We start from the raw sequence: 19,634 nt of genomic DNA, 5'->3' as shown, positions 1-19,634 counted from the left end.
GTCTGTCTGTCAACAAGTGGTGGCACATTATATACACTAACAAATCCGGTGGGGTGTCCCTCGGCTAAATATACATTTGTCGCACTTTCAGCGTAACATGTGGGATGAGGTAGCTACTCTGATGTATTTCCGTGATTGTTCCTCTTGGTTGTCCAGGCATGAAGATACTATGTAGCAAGACCACCATCTCAAATAATCCCATGGAAAGTTGAGCAGAAACCCACGAACGCGTGGACGGATGGAGGAATTTGTCAATGAGGATCAGTATTGGCAATATTCATTAACGAAGTCACAAAAACATCCACCTTCAGTACATATAAGCATTTGTGTTTGCTTACTGTGTTAACAAATCCGTATTCTGAATGAAACTGACACGCTCGTCTTGAAGTACACCTCGTTATAACGCTGATTATTGTAGTCATAATTTATGTTTGTTGAGGATGTACATGTACGTATAGTGGTGTAGTTTAGGTTTATCCTCCATATTTTCCTATCTTCGTATTTGTCAACATTTCATCAGATATTTTCCGACAAGTGTTATAACGAAGTGCCCTCACAATTAAGCACCCGGAAACAAATATCCGTGCATTCTGCCCGATCATGTGATTGGTTGTTGATTTTCTCGTGTGAGTGACGCAGGTTGTAACTGTGTACTGCACGAGCCTGGGTCTGGTGCTGACAGACCAGGGAGGATATTTCCTGGCGAATCTTGGATTCGAACCAACGAACAGCGGATACTGCCAGCTAAGGGAGGCAACTCTCGATCTGTAATCATGTACACCAGTTTTAGTCAGAGCGCTTTTGGGAACATGTGACTGATTCCACGTACGGACCAGGCATGTTTTCCATCAGCTTGTAGAACGCATTCATCCTTTTTCAGAAAATTATACTTTGTCAGATGCAAGCTTCGCCTGTATCTATTAAGTGAATATTGTCAGTCTTCTGCATAAATCGGGCTTCCAAGCCGGACCTATGGTTGATGTAAGGAGACCTCTGATGTGTACATTGACCTACTGACCCACCCAGTGGTTCTTCTATAGCATTGTTCTGTCCCACAATGAAGGGGGCTGGCTACTGTGCTATTGTATAGTGGTTCTTCTATAGTGTTGTTGTGTCACACACTGAAGGGGGCTGGCTACTGTGCTATTGTATAGTGGTTGTTCTATAGCGTTGTTCTGTCCCACAACGAAGGGGGCTGGATACTGTGCTATTTCATAGTGGTTATTCTATAGCGTTGTTCTGTCCCACAATGAAGGCGGCTGGCTACTGTGCTATTGTATAGTGGTTCTTCTATAGCGTTGTTCTGTCCCACAATGAAGGGGGCTGGCTACTGTGCTATTGTATAGTGGTTCTTCTATAGCGTTGTTCTGTCCCACAATGAAGGGGGCTGGCTACTGTGCTATTGTATAGTGGTTCTTCTATAGTGTTGTTGTGTCACACACTGAAGGGGACTGGCTACTGTGCTATTGTATAGTGGTTCTTCTATAGCGTTGTTCTGTCCCACAATGAAGGCGGCTGGCTACTGTGCTATTTCATAGTGGTTGTTCTATAGCGTTGTTCTGTCCCACAATGAAGGGGGCTGGCTACTGTGCTATTGTATAGTGGTTCTTCTATAGCGTTGTTCTGTCCCACAACGAAGGGGGCTGGCTACTGTGCTATTGTATAGTGGTTCTTCTATAGTGTTGTTGTGTCACACACTGAAGGGGGCTGGCTACTGTGCTATTGTATAGTGGTTCTTCTATAGCGTTGTTCTGTCCCACAATGAAGGGGGCTGGCTACTGTGCTATTGTATAGTGGTTATTCTATAGTGTTGTTGGGTCACACAATGAAGGGGGCTGGCTACTGTGCTATTGTATAGTGGTTATTCTATGGCGTTGTTCTGTCACACACTGAAGGGGGCTGGCTACTGTGTAAACAGTCGCCGAGACATTCCAAGGGTCCATTCAATCAATCAATCAATCAATCAATCAATCAATCAATCAATCAAGTCATATCAAGTCATATCAAGTCATATCAAGTCATATCAATCAAGTCATATCAATCACTCAAGTCCTATCAATCAGTCAAGTCCTATCAATCAATCAAATCTTATCAATCAATCAAATCCTATCAATCAGTCAATCACATAAAGTCCGAGTGATGACTGGGTACTCTGATATCTTCTACTGAACATGGACGAAGTAGGAAGGCTTCCATCTAGAAAACAACATTTATTCAAAATGACAAAAGTAACTGTAATAGCTCACAACTGGTTCTTGATTGAAGGACATTACGTAGCTAATACTTTAGGTTTGATTCCCCACATGGGTACGATACGTGAAGACGTAATATTGTTAGAATATTATTAAAGGTCACTCACTCACTCACTCACTCACTCACTCACTCACTCACTCACTCAATCACTCACTCACTCACTCACCCACTCACCCACTCACTCACTCACTCACTCACTCACTCACTCACTCACTGAGCAAGTAAATACCTAAGTACCTGAGCTTGTAAGTTTTCTCAGCGGAAGGTTGCGACTTCGTCTACGAGTCTCTCGTTTAAGGGGCACAGGACCTATCCGTACAGGTGCTTCCACTGCCTGATGATGCCAAGGCTATGTCGAGCCTTCTGTTGTTGTCCGGCGTTTGGTATACACATATACACATACTCTGTACACCCTATATATACATATACACATACACTGAACACCCTATATATACATATACACATACTCTGTACACCCTAAATATACATATACACATACTCTATACACGCTATATAAACATAAACACATACTCTGTACACCCTATATATACATATACACATACTCTGTATACCTATATATACATATACACATACTCTGTACACCCTATATACTCATATACACATACCCTGTACATCCTATATACACATATACACATACACTGTACACCCTATATATACATATACACATACTCTGTACACCCTATATATATATATACACATACTCTGTACACCCTATATAAACATATACACATACTCTGTACTCCCTATATATACATATACACATACTCTGTACACCCTATATATACATATACACATACTCCCTACACCCTATATAAACATATACACATACTCTGTAACCCTATATAGACATATATACATAGTCTGTACACCTTACATATACATATACACATACACTGTACACCCTATATAGACATATACACACACTCTGTACACCCTATATATACACATACTCTGTACACCCTATATAAACATATACACATACTCTGTACATCCTACATAGACACATACACATACTCTGTACGCCCTATATATACACATACTCTGTACACCCTATATAAACATATACACATACTCTGTACACCCTATATAGACATATACACACACTCTGTACGCCCTATATATACATAAACACATACTCTGTACACGCTATATAAACATAAACACATACTCTGTACACCCTATATATACATATACACATACTCTGTACACCCTATATATACATATACACATACTCTGTACACCCTATATATAGATATACACATACTCTGTACACCCTATATACTCATATACACATACCCTGTACATCCTATATATACATATACACATACTCTGTACACCCTATATACTCATATACACATACCCTGTACATCCTATATACACATATACACATACACTGTACACCCTATATATACATATACACATACTCTGTACACCCTATATATAGATATACACATACTCTGTACACCCTATATAAACATATACACATACTCTGTACACCCTATATATACATATACACATACTCTGTACACGCTATATAAACATAAACACATACTCTGTACACCCTATATATACATATACACATACTCTGTACACGCTATATAAACATAAACACATACTCTGTACACCCTATATATACATACACATACTCTGTACACCCTATATAAACATATACACATACTCTGTACATCCTACATAGACACATACACATACTCTGTACACCCTATACATACATATACACATATTATGTTCACCCTATATATACATATACACATGCTCTGTACACCCTATATATACATATACACATGCTCTGTACACCCTATATATACATATACACATACTCTGTACACCCTATATATACATATACACATGCTCTGTACACCCTATATGGGGGGGGGCGGGGTTCTATACACTTTCTCATATTTATATGTAGATGAGGTGAGGTGAAAGGGTTTACTATGCCGCAGTTTAGCATGATTACCCCACTCAGACACACTAAATGTTCACTTAATTACAAGATGTTCTTCACAAGCTAATAGAAAACCTATTGTGAATACAAGCAGCTGCAATATCTATAACGTCAGTCGCCAGAATGAGTCAGGATTCGAACCCGGATCTCTGTTTAACGTGAGCACATCTCTGACGTCCACGCTGACCTACATGTGCCTCGGCGTTCTTCATGCAGGGGTTGTTCATGCAGCGTTGTTCTGTCTCGCTAAGTATCGAGGCAGCTATATGTTACAGCCAAGGCTTAAATTTGGTCAGTTTGTAACCGTGCTGAAATTTCTGTTATATGACAAATATATATAAATGAACATGTTTTTCGCGTGAGTTAAATATAAAGACTCATTGTATATTTACAAATTTTATTATTTCATCACTAAATACGTATTACATGTGAAGTCGCCATCATACAAGTAACCCCGACGCTATTTATGTTAGGGAGAATATACCCGTGAAGATCCGGGTTAGAACTGGTACACCTTCGGATGAAAGTGAATTACCTCTGCCGGTCTCTGCCTGTTGGCGCGAATGTCTTTTACATCTTCATAAACCCATGCTTACAAATATTCGTGTCGTAAGAAGCCACTGACGGGATCGGGTGGTCAGGTTCACTGACTTTACTGATGCATGTCATCGTATCCCAAGTACGTAGGTCGATGCTCATGATGTCAGTCACTGGATTATCTGGTCCAGATTTGATTATTTATAGCCCACGGTCATATAGCTGGAATATGTCGGTCTTACCCTCATGGTGCTTGGACGTCAGTCAGCCTGCATACCGCCCAGTGCCGCACTGTGATGACGTCGCTGTTTCAAAAACGTATACATTGTATCAAAAGTGTTACAACGTCTTTATTTCTTCACACAGTGTAACCAAATTGTATAACATGCAACTCGAGTTGATTGTCTTTCCATCAGTATCTAAAGTCACCAAATCCAAAAGATCTATGCATTGCCTAGCCATCGATAAAAGTGCTGGTATTATAAGTTTCCCTACTTTTCTACATTAATCGTAATATGGAAGCACCCGAATATGGCAAGCAAAGTCAAGTAAGCGCCCTTGTTTGAAATCTTAATGTCCAATAATTCATATCATTGGCAAGTACATGTCCTAACAGTGATAGACATATGACATTTATGTTGAAGTACACATTCACTGAGAATTTTCCGTGAGTTATATTTACCGATAAAAAATCCCGATGAAATTGTGCATGTTTTTGACGTCAAAACAAAATTGACGGAAGTGGTCGTGATAAATTCATACGCAGACAGTTTCAAAGATTATGTCACAATACGAATGACAGTTTGGAATGTATATCTTGAAGAAATCCCGGTTACGTCCAAGTATGTTTCAGTGACCGTGCTCTTTTATTAGTGATAAAAACAACTTCGGGGTAATTGACATCGTACATTTTCAAAGGACAAAATGTGAAAGATCGCTAAACAGCCCTAACAATACTCAAATTGACATCGCTGAATATCGGGCATCATTATTATTTCTTAATAATTAACAAGATTACACTAACGTTATACCACCCAAGAGTAAGTACATGTAGATTCAATCAAAATTGTTGAAACGTTTTCATGGGCAGCAAATCTATTCAACAAACCTATTTTCGCGACTCGGGCGCCATATGTCATTGTTTCACTATTAACACCAGAAAACATACATCCTCGTCTCAGCTAGTATTTCTCAGCTAGTATTTATCAAAATTCACAGTTTAAAAAGGGCATTTTCTCGGGACCATATATGGTCCCTTGGCACTAAGCGGGTGTGAAAAGTGAGGGACCATATATGGTCCCGTGGCACCAAGAGAGTTAAACAAACAAACCCAGAGAACAGCTTTATCACATGTGGTAAAACACGCTATCACCTGATCGCCACCTCATACCACGCCTCTTACAAGCAGCACAGGCAACCCATTCTAAACATCCGTATCAAAGATTGTCATGACTAGCCGGTGCAATAATATATCTTGTCATAAAACGGCGATCAGCTAGCTAGATTTAATAACTAATGACACAGTCAATGATTGCATCTTTACCCTGAGGTTAGGTAATCCTGTATGACAATTGGCCCTTGGCGTGACCTCTACGCGCATTGCACAAATCTAATTTGACGTGACAAGTATATAACGTCACATCAATCATAATGACGTCAGAATGGTCTTAGGCCCTCTACCGGACAGTGGCGGAGAAGGAAAAACTTTCTTTCAGAAAACAATATTTATTCAACACGTCAACAATAAAAGTAACAACCTAAATGTATATAAGTTGGATGAATGGAATGACTTTGAGTGTCTGGTGCTGACCTTGAAGAAAATTACATCTATTTCAGCAATAAACAAACATTCATACAGACATCGGTCCAAGTTTCAACTTGAGACACACACACACACACACACACACGCACGCACGCACACGCACACGCACACGCACACTATAAAGGCATGACTGTGAATATTCAAAATACACACATTCATAATATTTAAGCATATACAATGAATTTTTAATAAATAAATGAAAATAAACTCAATTAATGTCGTGGTGATGTATGAAGAAATAAGGCATTTCATACATGGACGGAAATGCAGCTTTTGAACAACACATTTCTACCTAAACGGGATAGTTGTCATCAATTGGCGACATCGTCTACGAGTCTCTCGTTTAGGGGGCACATCCATAATCCCCACAACTGCTTTCACTGCCTGATGCTGTTGGGGCGGTGTTCGAACCTACTGTTGGTGTCCGGCGTTTGGCACAAGTGCACCCAACGAAATGGGTGACGATTTTGGGCTTGTAGATAAAGAAACCATTTTCACTGCCAGTTTCTTCTAAAACTCGGATTTGAGTGGAAACTCTCTCGCACTGGTTTTGGTTATTGTCAACGCATTTGTCACACTTACACACGGCCTGGGGGATGGCACTTGGGTAGTGACCGGCGGGCAGATCGGTGACGTTGTAGTACCAGGGACAGAGGGACCTCTTCCACAGGGGGTCCTGAGGGTCGTCACTGACGCTGCTGGGACAGGTGATGCCTCCGAAGTGGGAACTGTCGGGCACCTGGTCGGTGTTCAGCCCGCTGTGTAAATATGACCCCGGTCTGGCACCCTGAGCGTTACGAAGAAAGATGGAGGTGTCGGTGTTGGCGTTGAGACTTTGGAAGAGTTGGTCGATATCTTGAGGTGGTTGACGGTTGGCAGCGTTACGACGTTGTCTGACCACGTGTTTCCAGGCGTCGTTGACAGGTAGAGCGGACGCAGAGAGGATCCCTACGCAGATCAGAACACACAGCTCATAAATCATGATGGAAATCGAGTTTGGAAAGTAAGATTTTTAGCAAAATTTGGTAAAGCAAACGCTCGATGTATAAGATCAAGGTGCTCTGGCAACGACCCGAGATGTGTTTTTTATACAATTCCTTGGGGCTTCCCCAGCATATTACAGCGGGCGTGATAGAACTGTGATATGTAGGGGGGCGTGATGGATTTCCGACACACTTCCCCTCAGACAAACGGACACAAGTGCAACATATTGACAACATAATGAGACACATATTAAAAATCCCACCGATAATTGAATTCTGAACGGATAGGGACGGAAATTCAGATTGCATGGCGGAATTTCGCAACGCGGATCTGTATCGGATATCTTTAAGATGTTCCTTCGCGATTAGCAAGAAGCTGAATTATGATGATGATGATGATGTTGCTACTTTTGTTTTGCACTTTACCTTAGTGTAAATATAAATTACAATTTGCTCTTACACGTTTTTCTTACCAGCTGCGACCTGTTTGTATAAAAAGTAATAGACAAACACGCAACCTTTATAGTGCTTTCATTTTAATGTCGATTACTTCAGCGAAGGGACCCGTGAAGATGCGGGGTAGAATAGGTCCTCAGCAACCCATGCATGTCGTAAAAGGCGACTATGCTTGTCGTAAGAGGCGACTAACGGGATCATGTGGTCAGGCTCGCTCACTTGGTTGATGCATGTCATTGATCCCAATTGCGTGGATCGATGTTCATGGTGTCAATCACTGGACTATCTGGTCCAGACTCGATTTTTGACAGACCGCCGTCATATTGCTGTAATATTGCTGAGTGTGGCGTTAAACAACAAACAAACAAACAAACAAACGTTAATCATTAAAGTACCGTTCCCCTTGCACTCGTCATGACATTTTTTAATCCGGGTTAGCGAGTAAAGGATATTGATGACACTGTGTTTGCGGGGACGCTCCCACCCAGACGCGTGACTTCCGGCCAGGCTGCGTTCACTAAAATACAGAGAGAAGAGAGAGCAAAATAGATTACAGAATAATTATATACAAATTCAATACATAAGTAAACCATGTAACCTCCAGCCATAGGGCTTATGAGTCACGATGAAAACATATAAAACATATCATTCATATATCAAGTATGAAGCTATAACAATTTCAGCACTATATAAGTTTTATTAAATTTAAATTCATATAAAAGATAATAATCGTTTATACATTACCAACAGGTTCTTAGGTAAACAATACTGTAAGTCGTCCGATTTCAATATAAAACATAACTTATCACCAAGGGTAAACAATACTGTAAGTCGTCCGATTTCAATATAAAACATAACTTATCATCAAGGGTATAAGAACTCTGGGAACATTTGAAGCTTCATCAAATAATTCATATCTTAAATCTTCATGAAAAGGACAACATATAAAAAAAGTGCTTTTCATCTTCAACAGTAAAGATATTTAAAACATTAAAGCAATATTTACAAATTCTATGACATAGTAGGGTTGGTGGTTTAGAATAGCGTCCAGTTTCTATAGCAAGGTGTAAACCTCCACATCGGAACAAAGCTAAAACACGGCGTTGGTCCTTATATCTAAGCTTAAAAACATAACTTTCAACATTCAAGTCTGATTTAAAAAGCCTGTATGTTCTTAACTTATTACCATTTATGGTATTTCTATCTTCCCAAATGTCATTTTCCCATTTTTGTTTGTCATCTTGTATGAGAATATCAAAGCATTTTTGTGTTCTTTATTTTGAGGGATGGAGGATAACAGGATGTTGTCTACATTGAACTTACAGACAAGTTTCTCAACTTTGCATCTCCATTGTGTTTTAAATCGTTTCGACATGTTGACATATTTTTACAAATTTTTGCTTATTTTACATGTATTTGCACTTGAATACTTAAAGAGGCACTGATCTAACGCAATTCACCGGACTGGTTGTTGCCTTTGTTATTGCTTTTTCCCCCGTGAGTATATCCGGATTATACGCAACGCAACTGAGCGTGACCAGAGACTGGGCTACCGTCTGCAAGGACAGCTAAATAAACTTGGCGACTGGAGGCAATATTTGTTTTACGCATTTTTGCATGAACACTGATTGGTAAACTGTGATCTATAAAGATTTCGACAAAGGGCGCATGTTAATTAATTTCTCCAGCCTAAACAAACAGACAAAAAGAACGGTGGAGCTCATCGGATGTCGTCATTTGGAAATACCCCAGATGGTTATAGTTTAATACTAAAAAAAGTATCCATGCAGTGAAAGCATTTTCGGATTTCGGATTGCGTCGATAATACGATTACTACTCCCTTGTTGTCATCCACGTTTTCTGGTATAACCCTTCACTTGTGTATTTGTCGTCATTCACTTGATGCTCAGTTAATGAATTTATTATAGGTACAATTAGTGGTAGCACCACTTAGATTACCTGACAAAGGTTCCCATTTGGCATTTATTGTGTCTGGGGTAGTTATTCAATCTAAATCCAGGTTTGAAGTGAGGTGAAATGTGTGTTATGTAAATATGCATAACGGATCGTTCCTAGTCATCAAAGGATTAACAGAAAATACGTTGATTGATTAATCACTGTTATCTTGCACAGTGGATGTGTCAAAAGTGAGTGTTTACATGTCTAGGTTTACTAAAACAAAGGGAATACACTCATATCATGGCGTGAAGTGCCGATGTAAAAACAACATACTTTGTTCAAAGGGTTAACTGATAATACGTTGATTGATTGATCATTGCTATCTATCACTCAATGCATTTTTTAGGAACCGTGGACGTTATGAAAATAGTTGTCACGTGGGCTTTCTCAGCCGACCTTTGAGACTTAACACCTATGTGAAACACCTGAAACTATCCAAGTGATCAGTTGAGAAACGAACACGGGTTATAATATCCCGAAACGATATATATCTTTTAAAATATTTGATTGTTACAGAGACACGTGATATCGAATAAGTTTCTTTCTACAGCTGCAGACGAGTGGGATATTGTTCCTTTGTGTGGATATTCACGGATACATTCCTCGAACAAGGAAGCTGCCTAACATTTATACGATTCGTTCTTGTTAATCTACGTCTTGGTTGGGAAATTCTTCAATGCGCGATAGACGTTGTTTTGACAGGTCTTTTCCTCTGTAAGCGTGTATATATTACCGTCAATTTGACTAAAAAATCTGTCCAGATTGACTAAAATTGATTAAGACGATCAAAAGGGCCTACAAACATCCCAACAGGTTATTATGTAGGATTAGAAGCCAAACAACATAGAAATGTACTTTTCAACGTAACATTTTCAGTCTCTTGGTGATGACATTAAACATCAAAATGTTTGGAATTCGTTATCATAATAATACAGATGGACATGTTTTTCAGTCACTTTGTAAAATAACTGAGTATTTAGGCGTTTAATAAATTTGAAAATGTTACACATTTTGACAGTAAAAAAATATACACACTATAAAAAAAGTAATGCTCAGGTGAAATATTTACTTTGTGTTGCAAGTCAAAATAATGTAAACGAATATCGCAAAATTACCAAGCAAGTGACTTCGTCACCATTACCGGTGCTACCCACAAAGATACATACATTTCCTTATTATCTCGAAAACTGTATTTCATTTTGTTGATCAATGTGACCATACGCCCTTATTACATCATATAATTATGTTATTCATGATACCTGTCAGCATTTACATAACGTTTTTAAACACAGAGCTGCACTCTTAAAGGATGAGTGATATTTATAGTTCACTCAAACATACTATTTATAATGTTAAACAACTGTTTGCAATATTTGAAACATGTACCACATTTTCTTGCAAAAGTATTAGGTCATCAGATAATTATGTTATTCATGATACTTGTCAGTATTTACATAAAGTTTATAAACACGGAGCTTCACTCTTAAATTATGAGTGATATTTATAGTTCAATGAAACATAATGTCTCAATGTTAAACAACTGTTGTCAACATTTGAAACATGTACCCACTTTCTTGCATATGATTGTACACCTGCCTTTATATTAGCGTAAGCGCAGTACATGTTAATAAAATCAAGCTTGTATTATGGGCCTTTGGCCTTTATACTTTAATAAAGAATCTGAATCTGAATTACTACCCATAAAAGTGACTAATGCGCTTACGAATGGCGCAGCAGAGGTCGCCAACTAGTCTAGATTTCTGCTATACATCCGGGTACTCACTGGGGAAAAACAATAACAAAGGCAACAACCAGTCCCGGGGAATTGCTTTAGATCAGTGCCCCTCCAAGAAAGAAGCGACATGCTTTGTTCTGCAATGTATTCATTTCTCTGTATGTGTTAATGCCCCATAAACGGGAGCCGTACAACAGGTTCAACCAAAATTCCATACAGCTTTTTAAACACATCATATGACATCCCGCCAGCAGCCTCAAACTCAGAAAATGAAGAGGACAGTGCTCTACTGGCGGATTTATACAGTTCTCTGTCAGATTTCTTCACATCAAGATGCTCGTTCAACCAGATACCAAAATTATAGATCTAGCTCGATTATATGTCTGTTGTTTCGAAATTTATACCTCCAAAGTAGCCAAAACTTATAAAATGCCTTAGCTACGTCACAGTTAGACACTGATTTTCAGTATATTAGACTGTTCTTTTGATAATGATAGCAATTATCCCTGTTGTTTATCCAGATTCCCGATGGTTAATTTTGACTCGATCGCCGAATGACGAGGACGACGCCATGTTTGTTTATAAACAGTGAAAGTAGTCCTACTTGACCTTTGATATTTGCATCTCTATCCGCATATGACCCCAACGGATATCTTTTTTATCCGTTGGCTTTATCCTGCCGAGAAACCTGCCCATTATATGATAAATACAGTTCTCTGTCAGATTTCTTCATATCAAGATGCTCGTTCAACCAGATACCAAGGTATCCATGACACTCAACATACTCAATGGTATTACCATAAGATTTGAAAACAAAATTAGATTTCGTCTTTGACGGACATTTAAAATGTACAATGTTTGTTTTACTTGCCCTTACAGTTAATTTCCAATGTTTGCACCACGCATCTAAAACATTCAACATTGTCTGCAAAGACGTTTCGTCAGGCGCTCTAAGCACTATATTATCTGCATACATTAAAACTGATATCACCACATCATCAAGTCAAGCACCGCATGTGAGTTTGGGCTAAGTCGTTTATATAAACAGCAAATAACGTTGGTGATAACTTGCACCCCTGTGTTATACAAGGCAAGGCTGGGAAAGCATCAGTAAAATGTTCACTGAATTTAACAACACAGTTAACATTATCATAAAGAGATGGGATGGCATTTAATATTTTGCCTCTTATACCAAGTTGGAACAATCTAAACCACAGGCATTCTCGATTAACAGTGTTGAATGTTTGTTTAAATCAACAAAGCAAGCAGAAAGATGATCAATTCAATCGCTGTTGGAACGGAAACCATTCTGTTCATCAAATGAAATGTCATTTTTCTCCAACCAATTTGCTTAAACGAGTGTTAAGAATATCTGCATAGATCTTGCCTAGAATTGCTATAAGGGTTATGCCCCGATATTCGGGTGGGTTACGAGGATCACTCATACCAGATTACCTTCATTCCACTTGGAGGGGACCTGTGAAGATCCGGGGTAGAATAGGTCTTCAGCAACCCATGCTTGCCGTAAAAGGAGACTATGTTTGTCGTAAAAGGCGACTAACGGGATCGGGTGGTCAGGCTCGCTGACTTGGTTGATGCACGTCATCTAAGTAGATAACTTTGGATAACTATCCATCCACACATCCACATTTGATGACGTCACAAGTGCACCTAGTAACCTCACGTGACCGATGACGTCACATAACCTTGACCTTGGGGGGGTCAACGTCATTGCCTCATTAATATGCAGAATAACTCATTAATATGCAAATGTATGCATGACGTCACAGGTCAATTAGGTTAATAAAGGGTCAACTGACCAAATGCAATCATGCAATGAATGACTTGACCATTCGTTAACCGTAGAACAAGGGACACTGATGAATGTCCCTATATGGACATGATACTACGACCGGGGGTTGGGTTGGGTCTTGACTCACGCGGAATGGAATGTCATTGTGAGACCATTTTGGCACGAGAACATTTGGTGAATATTTGAACCTTTTGCGTTGAAGACATTTCTCTGTGGGCATTCGGTAGCGGGCTATGTGTGGTAATATTAAAAAGCCCAGGAACAGGTTCACGTAGAAAGATCTCCCGATATTCAATTACATTCATTAAGGGTCAACTGACCGGATGCAATCATGCAATTAATGACTTGACCATTCGTTAAACGTAGAACAACACGTGTCTAAAAACAATATGGCGGACGTTGCCATGAACGCTCACGGGCTGTCACGTGTCCTCGGTTTGAATCTCGCGCCTGACCTACAAGTCAGTTCTATGAGGCCCCATTCCACATCTCAGGCTACGTTGATCCATAAGTGCAATAACTAATTCATAGTCAAATATAATCATGACGTCACAGGTCAGAGAGGTCTGTTGTTCCAATGCACGAATGCAATGTGTCAATGAGTCCTTCATTAAGTGAGAACAAAGCATAGTAATGAGTGTCCTATATGGAAGTGGCTACTACGAGGTTCAAATACGATTCACGGGGGGAAAGGAATGTCATTGTTCGACATATTCCATTGATGCATGTATTTCGCGTAGTAATGACTGTCACGTGTGGCAAAGAAGGCTGTGAGTTGAATTTCAATAGAAACCACATGTCCAGTTCTTAACTCTTCTAGTGTTACCTATTATAAGTTCCTTGTAACATTCAGTTGCCATGACAACTAAATAAAAAAATAAGGGTTAACAGTCTTGACGCCAAGAGGTCAGCTCGGAGAACTATAGAGTCGGTATCGCGAAACCCGTGTGTTGAAGACTGTAATGTATGCCAGTCTGGCATATGACGTTTCAATACTGTAAAATTCTATTCTTTTTTCTAAAAGATGTTTGAGTTCAAAATGTCGATTCAGTTTCCTATTTCAATGGAAAAATACTCGTTTAACCCATACCAAGAATCATTTTCATGAGAAAAAATAGAGTGAAATAACGTTGTTTAGTAGATAACTTCTAAGAGATAAGATTACTTGAGCATTCATTAACAAAGAACAATGGATAGTAATGAATATCCTTATATGGAAACTTAGGTCACCAATCCCTCATTAATATGCAAGATAATTCATTAATGTGTAAATGTATAAGTGATGTATCAGGTTAATTAGATGAATACCGGGTCAACTGACCAGATGCAATTTACTTACATTAACAAAGAACAATGGATAGTAATGAATATCCTCATATGGAAACTTGACATCGCACGCGAAATGGAATGTTATTGCGACTGAATTTTGCCGCCTTTTTGCACCTTTTCTCCATGCTCATTCGGGGGGGCTGCGTCTGCTGAGATTATCAGCCCAGGAATAAGAGTGTGATCTATGTCAATATTTGTTATAAAACTCAACGGTAGTGTTGAGTGACTTACATTTTCACTCTAACCTTGCTGACAATATTGAAGACGGAATGAATGAGGAGAATGGAGGTGACGTGCTGCTGTGTCAGAGCCAGTCTTAGGTGAGTAATAATTTTAATCTAAATATTTTTACAAATTATTTACTGATATGTAATTAGTTACATTGAAATCTTTTTTCTTTCTTTCTCATCTGTCTACCTCTAATGCATATTTGTGTAAAGCATTTTTGTAATGTTATGTATGCATTTGTACACTATGCTTTTGACAAAATAATTCATATTATTAAACAGTTAAACTTAAAACAGATTCTTATTTTACTAATCCATTTGTAGAGTTTAATACCCAACAGAAATCAGATATAATCCTACTTCTTTTTTTGTTGTTGTTGATAAAACATCACTCGTTAAACATTTTACAAAGCAAGAAACAGAATATTCAAAGTGATTTCACAGACTATGCTTTGTTTTGCGAGCAGCGCACAACTTTTGAGTACATGCTATAGCATTGCGATTCCTGGTTGTAGATGGTATAGTCTGTTTCTGCATGATGTATGCATTTGTACGAAAAAAAATCTTGATTGTTTTTAGTATCTTATCAATTTCAACGAATTCTCATTTAGGGAAAAAAAAGTACATGTACAAATTTAATGTTCCCTTTGTTCCAGGATGTGTGCACCACAAATGGCGTCCCATTGAAGAACCATCATAATGAAGAGACATAGTGATGTAGTTACCTTTACCTATGTGCTCTTTAATAAAGTCAGACATCGATCAATGTATTCTTATATTGTCTTTTTTATCTCTTTTTACAAAACAGTTACGATTAATCTTAGGTTTTAAAAAGATGATCCTAGAATAGTGTTAGTTAACCATTGTCATGATAAATTTCTATGACTCGAGATAAAGTTAGAATATTCTGAATTTAGCATGATTAGCTTTTTAAAACCTTAAGATTAATTGTTTGGTGTATAGTGTCCTCTGTCAGTGGTCAGGAAGATAACCCGATGATCAATTCAACGCAAGCTTCACCAAGTACATATTCGCTGGGGAGTCACGTGATCACCTTCTTTACAACGCTCAATGGGCATAGTAATATTTCCATATTTAGTTAGTGTACTATGTACACAGTTGACGACGCATCTAACAGTAGATCATATTGCTTATATGGTAACAAGTGAGGTTTATTTTACAACACTCAGAATGAGTTGGTATATGTTATACACATAACACCTTGTTTTGTCCGTGTCGCTGTTTTGTGAAATACTGACTAGAGAGCCTCCTGAAACTGAGGTCACCACATGCCATTTATCGTGAGCCTGCTTATGAATGGAGGGGGTTGGTTAACCAGAGCTCCACTCCGTTGTAGAAAGTTCACATATGGTATGAGTTACTATACACATGCTATTCAATAAAGGCATGATGAATACTAAGAATATCAGGATCTAATTTTGTAAAAGAACAACACTAATTATAGGAAAAAACACCAATTCGCCTGTGTGAAATTTACAACCATATCCTTTAACTCTGCAAAGTACGAATTTGCAAAATCATTGTGTAATATTTCATGATAGTTTTAACTTCAAACTGACCATGTAACCATTGTTTGCTAGATACATATTATAATACCGCGATAGCTAGCCAACGGAATGGTCGTTACCTGATAACTTGGAAGTCAATTTGATAATTATTGGAAATTAATTGGGAACATGGGGTGTTAGCTGGAAACTTCACCTCTGTGTGTTATAACAAAATCAAGTGGGAAACATGATATTCGGTGGGAGAAATTAAAGTCGGAGAGAGGATGTTTTCCAAAGTATGTGTCTATTATGCCTGATTCAGAGTATTTGTAATTACAGGAGAAACCAACGAACGACTATTTCACGAGTTGAAATTCGAGCATTTTACTTCAAACACTGCCCGAATGCATCTGACCCTTGACCTACTTACAGTATGAGTGTATATTCGTGTTAATTTGCAGTTATAAGAATAATTTTCGTTAATTGTTTTTATGTCTAATATCTTCCAAAGAGTATGTAGAAGTCAGGAGATCATCTCAGCAACATGTGCATGATTTACATATGCATCTTTCCCTAGTTTAGTTATCGAATAGCACTTGTACATCCGTACATACTTTTTTGGATTTAATAAATATATCCATTTCGATTTTGAACGAAAAGACTAATGCGAGTTCGTCTGCAAGTCGGAAAATTTAAAAAAAGTGTTATACATTGTATTTTACCAAATCAAAATTTCTTAAGTTTATTGATACCAATTATTGTATATTTTTTTCTATTATTTCACCATGTCACATCTAAGCGTTCATTACCTTTAACTCAAAACCTCTTGCAGCGAATATCACAAGATTAATTGACTGTTTTGTATCAGGTTGGGTGTATGTTAAAAAACAAACAAAATGACAATACACTCACATCAAGAATATCTATCGTTGCGTGTATACAAACGTGATTAAACAATAACATTCCAATTTTCTAAAGTCCCCGGGCACGCAAGATTCTCATTTAAATATAGTTCCAAAAGTTTAACCCCTTGAGTGCCAAGCTGGACATTTGTTTGTTTTTACAATCAAATTTCAGCCTAAATAGGCTATTGAAAACCTATCCTGTGACAATTTGTTAAAAAAAAGGGCTCCTATTTTGTAAGTGCTGCCGTCAGAGCAGCTCGAATGAAGTGGGATAGATCTATGATGTGAATCTGTACGGAGGGGCGGTCGGATAGCTGATTGGTTAAAGCGTTCGCTCGTCACGCCGAAGACCCGGGTTCGATTCCCGACATGGGTACAATGTGTGAAGCCCATTTATGGTGTCCCCCGCCATGATATTGATGGAATATTGCTCAAAGCGGCTTAAAACCATACTCACTCACTCACTGTAGGTTCACAGTTCTCGTTGAATTGAAGTGTTAACAGTGTGGTTTTACTATAGACAAGTTTGTGTTAGTAACTGTATGATACTAAAAAAAAAATATAAAAAAAATAACCACAAGCAAACTGTCGTGTGATCGGCTTGTAGAGATAATTGCTTTCCAGAGGCATATTGACCATATGTATGACATCATAGAAATATGAATTAAAACAACAACAAAATATAAACTGTAATGAGGCTTTTATTAACAGCACAGGGTGTTGTCTTTACAAGTGTAGAGTTCGAGTGATTTCAACGATTTACAAAATGATTAAAAACCTTGACGGTTCAATGATTTTAGAAAAGTTTGAAGTGTTTAATCTCGACATGAAATACCCCACTCAGATGCACCTGATGGAGACGACCATCTTTGTGACATTTATAGATGTGTGCGTCCCGGAGGTCCCAACTTGACCGGTCTCCTGATGTATACGACCAGGCGTTTCTTTGACGCCAGGGAGCTGTCAATTAGAGAAATCTGTTTTGACTTAATGACAGGTCCTGTTTTCAATACATGGATAAGTCCAAATCTTTTTCCTTTACCTCGACTCGGTGACCGATTCTTCCGTGTCATTGCTTTGGGTAACACAAAATCTCAACTGAAGGGTTGTAAAACAAGAACAAGGTTTTTATTCTTGCTCGCTCTGCTCGTCATCGCCATCATCGGCGGCTGAGATAGATTCAGTGTCACTATCTGCTTCAGGTATGTCTACACGAGTCAGAATGTCTTTCATCACAGTTTTCGTGAAACGAGCGATCTTGTTTTTGATAATAGATTGATCAGTGCCAGGATCCATATCGCTCAGGCTGTCTAGGATGGGTTGAAATAGAGGCGCCTGTCTAAAATATTGGGAGAACTCTATGACACTTTTGAGACTGTCGGTCAATTCGCTGTCCCACATCTGTTTCATTTTTCTGTCAATCCATTCTTCTGTTCGACCCTGTTGTCGGTACTTTTTCCTCTTGAGTTTCATCGCGTCATGCTTGATGTTGTACACACGATTCGAGATGCGTTGTAAACCAACATTTTGCCACTCCTCCGCATCCACGTCGGCGTTTGGCGGCTTCCAGCGACGACGTTTGACAGCGAGACCTCCACCTTTCTGTTCAGGAAGTCGTTCCTCATCGTCGTCGCCGTTGTCGTCACTCTCGTATCTGAGACATTGTCTTTTGCATTTCAAGTTGTTGCTTGCTGGACACCATGATCTAATATGTCGCTGTAGATCGTGCATATTGTCTATCAATACGCCGCAGTCAGTACACGCAGTGGCCATGGTAAAAGGTCCTGTGTCGTCACTCGAGATGGATGCTGTTTCAACGTCGTCGTCGTCAGAGCTTAGAGACCTTTCTTTGGAAACTGAAGTGTGATCAGCACGAATGTCAGGAGCTGTCTGCACGTCTAATGCTAGAGAGACATCTTTTACCCGTTGTTGTTGTTGTTGTTGTTGTTGTTGTGAAGCACTGTGATCAGGTTGATTGTCGCTGGTTGTCAAGACGTTGACATGTAATCTATTCTTCTCACTTGTACCGGGTTTGAGATCCACTGTAAGGTGTCCATAAGGGGTTTCAACAGCCCTTTCATAAAGAGTCATAAATCTACCAATGTCTTCAGGAAATATTC

At 38.8% G+C, this 19,634-nt stretch overlaps 1 protein-coding gene across 1 annotated transcript; it reads right to left on the bottom strand.

Moving 5' to 3' along the window:
- Nucleotides 1-5,973: 5,973 nt before the first annotated feature.
- Nucleotides 5,974-18,587, bottom strand: LOC124151898 (interleukin 17-like protein). The gene is made up of 3 exons (XM_046524587.2): nucleotides 18,424-18,587; nucleotides 8,434-8,555; nucleotides 5,974-7,547 (listed from the first exon to the last, which is right to left on the bottom strand). The coding sequence occupies exons 1-3, from the start codon at nucleotides 18,585-18,587 to the stop codon at nucleotides 6,943-6,945; spliced, it is 891 nt and encodes a 296-aa protein (XP_046380543.2). The 3' UTR covers nucleotides 5,974-6,942.
- Nucleotides 18,588-19,634: the final 1,047 nt, after the last annotated feature.

The sequence above is a fragment of the Haliotis rufescens genome, unplaced genomic scaffold, assembly GCF_023055435.1.
Source record: "Haliotis rufescens isolate VD_foot unplaced genomic scaffold, xgHalRufe1.0.p SCAF_15, whole genome shotgun sequence".
NCBI lineage: Eukaryota > Metazoa > Mollusca > Gastropoda > Lepetellida > Haliotidae > Haliotis > Haliotis rufescens.
Note: the sequence above shows the minus strand (reverse complement) of the source record. Positions and strands in the feature narration are given on the sequence as shown.